Source organism: Palaemon carinicauda, chromosome 23, assembly GCF_036898095.1.
Source record: "Palaemon carinicauda isolate YSFRI2023 chromosome 23, ASM3689809v2, whole genome shotgun sequence".
Classification (NCBI taxonomy): Eukaryota; Metazoa; Arthropoda; class Malacostraca; order Decapoda; family Palaemonidae; genus Palaemon; species Palaemon carinicauda.
The window spans coordinates 107,488,472-107,493,471 of record NC_090747.1 but is presented as its reverse complement, the minus strand read 5'-3'; the positions used below and the strand labels follow the sequence as shown (position 1 = coordinate 107,493,471).

Here is a 5,000-nt window from a genome sequence, read left to right as displayed (position 1 = left end):
CTGTTGGTAAAAAGGGTGTTGGAGCTGTTGGTGAAAAGGGTGTTGGAGCTGTTGGTGAAAAAGGTTTATGATTTGTGTTTCGTGAGGAGTATAGAAACAGAGGCAATACATAAGTGCATAATCATTCTAATAAATGGATTTTCCAATCTAAGAAAGTGGATGAAAAATGAATGACTCAATTGTAGGGATGTAAGGAAAATGAGAAAATTAGATGCTGACCAGCCTATTTGCATTTCTATCAGGTGTAATAATACAATGCATACACAAACACATACAATATATATATATATATATATATATATGTGTGTGTGTGTGTGTGTGTGTGTACACGTGCATGTATATCTTAAGGCTTGGCTTGTCCAAACATTCAAAGCTATGAAAAATGATAAAATTTTCCTTCACATTTCCAACGAATTTAGATGCGATCTTTCACGTCAGCCTAAATCCTTTTTCAGAAAACGCGTCGAATGAATGACGTTATCGCCATTCATATTTCACGCAATTTGAATGGACAAATCAATCCGACAGCGACGTTAAATTTCAAGCAATTTGTACTGCCGTCCTGTCCCGCCCCGTCCCTTCTGTCCACTCCCATCCTGCCCTGTATCGTCCGGTTCTGTCCCGTTCCGTCCTGTTCTGTCCATTCCCATCCCGTCTCGTCCCATTCCGTCCCGTCGTGTTCTGTCCACTCCCATCCCGTCCCGTTCTGTCCCGTCCCGTCCACTCCCATCCCGTCTCGTTCCGTCCCGTCTCGTTCCGTCCCGTCCCGTCCCATTATGTTCATTCCCATCCCGTCTTGTCCCATCCGGTTCCGTTCCGTCCCGTCCACCCCCATCTCGTCTCATCCCGTCTCGTTCCGTCCCATTCTGTCCACTCCCATCCCGTCCTGTCCCGTCCCGTCCACTCCCATCCAGTCCAATAACTGCCCGAGTCTTAAAGCATAGACAGAAAGGACGGTGTGTGTGCGTGTGTCTGTGTGTTGTCATACTAACCTATATATCTGTGGAAAGTAATGCAACTCGTTTCGTGAGAGATGGAGGAAGCGTGTTTGTGCATGTTTATGCTTATCCCCGTCATGCGTAGTCCCACATTAGCATATCCTTATTTGATATTGTCTGTCAAATTTCGTGACACATGCATTTTCTTCTTCCTTCCCCCCTCCCCCTTCCCCCATCCTCTCTCTCTCTCTCTCTCTCTCTCTCTCTCTCTCTCTCTCTCTCTCTCATTGGACCAAAATCTTTTTATAGGATTGTGGTGGCCTAGGAAACGTCCTTGCCTTGTGATCTGCCGGACTGGGGGTTCGAGATCCGCTCAAGCTTGATAGTTTCTTTTAATGTCTGCCTCCTCACCATCCTTGTGAGCTGAGTCGTCAGCAGTCATTCCCTGGCCCTCCCTGGTCCTACCGTGAGTGGAAAGTTGGCTTGGGCCCTGATCTTATGTAAATATATGGCCGCAAGGGTATTTCGGTGTTAGCTGTGGCATTGTCATTGCCCTTTGCATCTGCTATTCGCAAGTGCCTTTAAACACTACCACTATACGTTCTTTTCACTGTTAGATCTCATTCAAATCTCTCTCTCTCTCTCTCTCTCTCTCTCTCTCTCTCTCTCTCTCTCTCTCTCTCTCTCGATATCAAAAGGTTCCCGTCGTCTCCGTATAACCGATATCCCTGCAGACCTTTCCTGGATTATAATCAAGGTCCCTTTTCTCCTTTTGTTCTAAATGAAACTAATTAAAATGACGCACCTACGCCGATGGGGGTCCCTCAAACCATTATCTGTTCGTCTTCAGGAGGTAAATCATTAAAAGTGACGTGACCATAAAATGGGAGAATTCAATTTGTAGAAAACCACAGCCGGGAGAACTGACATATTTAATTGTGTTCGGGCAGTGCTAGGAATGGGGAGAGTAGGGAGGGAGAGAGAGAGGGGATGGACTGTCATTGGTGGGGGGGAGTGGAGTCGTGAGGCTCCACTAGTGTTTTTGAGAGTCAATGAAAACACGAGAAAATGGAAAGTATTTTTTTTCTCTCTTACTTAACCACTTTCCCTTGTCGTTTCTTGTTATAAATTATGACAAGGGTCTGTAATTGTTTTCCTATTTTCCTGTTTTTTTGTGTGTTTTTTTTATTATTTTCTATTTATGTTGTGGTTTGGCTATGACAAATAAGAGCGACATTATTTTTCCCCTAAGCAAGTAATCTTTAATCTCCTTTACTCAAAATTCTACATTGATGTATGTCTTTTTAAGTCAAAATAAAATATGCAGTCTATAAAATAAAGAAACAATATACATCTATATTTATTTGAAAATTATTCATGGCTCTCTTGAGAATCAATTGACTTTTTTCTAAGTATGTTTTTGACACTTTCATATCTCCAGAAGCTGTTACGAAATGTCACAACAAAATCATAATGTAAATAGCATTACCCCGAGTGTTGGACTTTGACTGTTGTTTTTTTTTTTTAATTTTGCTTCAAAACTTTATATTTTTCACCTTGCAAAAATAAAGTAAAAAAATCTGTGAGCTTGCATGCTAATGCAAATATTTGAAAACGAGTTTTCTGAGTTAGCTTTAATGTCTGAATGCATAGAAAATTTTATGTATATATATATATATATATATATATATATACATATATATATATATATATTGTGTGTGTGTATATATATATATATATATATATATATATACACAGTATATATATACTATATATATAATATATATATATATATATATATACATATATATATGAATGTTTTATAATTGACATACGTGAATTATTTTTGTCCAATTAACGAAGCCTCAGGAATTAATACCCAAAGAGACTTGTACTCTGGCCAGGATTCAAAATCGAAACAGAATTATATAGTAGAATTAAAACTACTTGCCTTTCAAGAGCATGTTCCCAAGAGGTTTTAAGTCTGCCGTTTAGTTGTTTTGATTCAGAGGTATACAGTAGATACGAATGCTGGCTCGAAAGGAAGCAATTATCATAAACATGTTTACCCTTGGATCTATACTCACATGGTTGTGAGGAAAAATCTATGAACTATTTTCGGCTCAACATATACAAGTGTGTCTGTGTGTATTTGTCTTCCAGTGGTTATCATTACATTTGAATCAGTAGAACTTCAAAAGTTCAAAGTTGGAGCAAATGTTTTTATGTTGACCAGGCTGACATGAGTCTTTTTATTGTTTATATATGACATATCTGTTTTTGACGTTGTTAATAATTTATATAGGACATGTCTGTTTTGAGGCTGTTACTGTTTTTAGAATGATATATTGTTAATTTATTCTCATCATTTATTTATTTCCTTATTTCCTTTCCTCACTGGGGTATTTTTCCCTGTTGGAGCCCTTGGGCTTATAGCATCTTGCTTTTCCAACTAGGGTTGTAGCTTGGCTAATAATAATAATAATAATAATAATAGTATAAACAAGAGGGCCAACAAGTCAAAATTATTGTGGAAATACTCATATATTCAGTCTGTTTATTACTACAGCAGCTATTGTACAGAAATTAGAAGAGTAATTTACTTATATGTTATATGTAGATTGAGAATTTTTAAACTCCTGAAATACTATTTAGCTACTAGTGCCCTCTAGTGCCCATCTAATAAGTTCACCCTGTTAGTTTGATTGACGATGTCGGATTGTAGATTATTCATTCGTTTTGCACAGATAGGGGCTATAGTTGACAGCAACGGTACCTTTCCAGTAAATTACATGACCAACATCTCTCTCTCTCTCTCTCTCTCTCTCTCTCTCTCTCTCTCTCTCTTTATAAACACAAATTCCCGCGGCTCTCTTCTCGTACCATGTTGTTCGCTTGAGTCAGATAATCTTTGCGAAATGGACTGGCCTATGATAATGACATGAATGTCATTATCATATTTGAACAAGGTTTTTCAACAACGAATTCTATTTGTTTGTCATTTGATATACATTTAGATAGTGAAAATGGAAAAGGTGAGCGTAATAGAGACGATCAGTAATTTTCAAAGCTTTCAATATTTACGGGTTTCATTTTGTTTTCGAAAGTCTACTTGTTTGTTGATATTTCTATGTTTTTTTGTCATTTTTCTTTCATTTTGTTTTTGAAAGTCATATGAAACGTTGAATACTCTGAACGAACAAGATATAACGACAGTGGAGGTCCTGTAGAGAGTGGGGTTCCCTTGCTGTATGGGATCGGAAAAGCAGCCGTTAAAGTACAGTAAGTTGGTATTTTTATGTTTTTCTGTAATTTTTATTTTGGTTAATAGACAGCCATGTCAATAATCCAGGGGTACCTTATTTTAGATACATATAGGAACGTGTCTTTTACCCCTTATGTAAAATAATATAATGAAATATCTAAATAACCAAAGAAATTGATGTAAGAAAACTTTTAAAATGGTTTCATATAATATGCGATAAGGCCATAATTTGGTGCCTCTCCATAATCAAAATATCTGGAAAAGGCCATTTGCCATCTTTTTTTTTTTTTTTTACTATCGAGATAAATCTAATACAAAGACCTGGTGTATATACCTAACTAAAAGGTTCCCGTCGTCTCCGTATAACCGACATCACTGCAGACCTTTCCTGGATTATAATCAAGGTCCCTTTTCTCCTTTTGTTCTAAACGGTTATCCCAGAATACAGATACATCATCACCGTATCTATGCCACATAAACTTTTGAGACAAAAGTTTATTTATCAATATTCCACACACAGCTTCGCTCTATCGGGAAAGAGGACTGACTAAAAACTACGGCGGAATTTTTGGCTTTTAGAAGCTGCAGTTGAAAAATTTTGTTCAGAGGGAAAATTATTTTCTTATGAAGGTTTCAATATCTTACTCAAAAAAGAAAATACGTCGTTTACCATGATCTGTTTTTAGGTTTTTACACACCCATATACGGGTGGACACGTAGCTAAGTGGTACACTAGTTTGCTCACATATGGTAAGCCAAGGACTTCTCCTCGTCTACCGCCCACCTCTAAACTGGAG

At 37.6% G+C, this 5,000-nt stretch overlaps 1 protein-coding gene across 1 annotated transcript in view; it reads left to right on the top strand.

Annotated features, from left to right (window-relative positions):
* The window catches only part of LOC137617725 (spidroin-1-like), an 8,738-nt gene extending 8,667 nt beyond the window's left edge, over window positions 1-71 (top strand). The window contains exon 2 of the mRNA XM_068347722.1: window positions 1-71. This exon is cut by the window's left edge and continues 1,136 nt beyond it. Coding sequence (XP_068203823.1) covers window positions 1-71 — 71 coding nt within the window.
* Window positions 72-5,000: the final 4,929 nt, after the last annotated feature.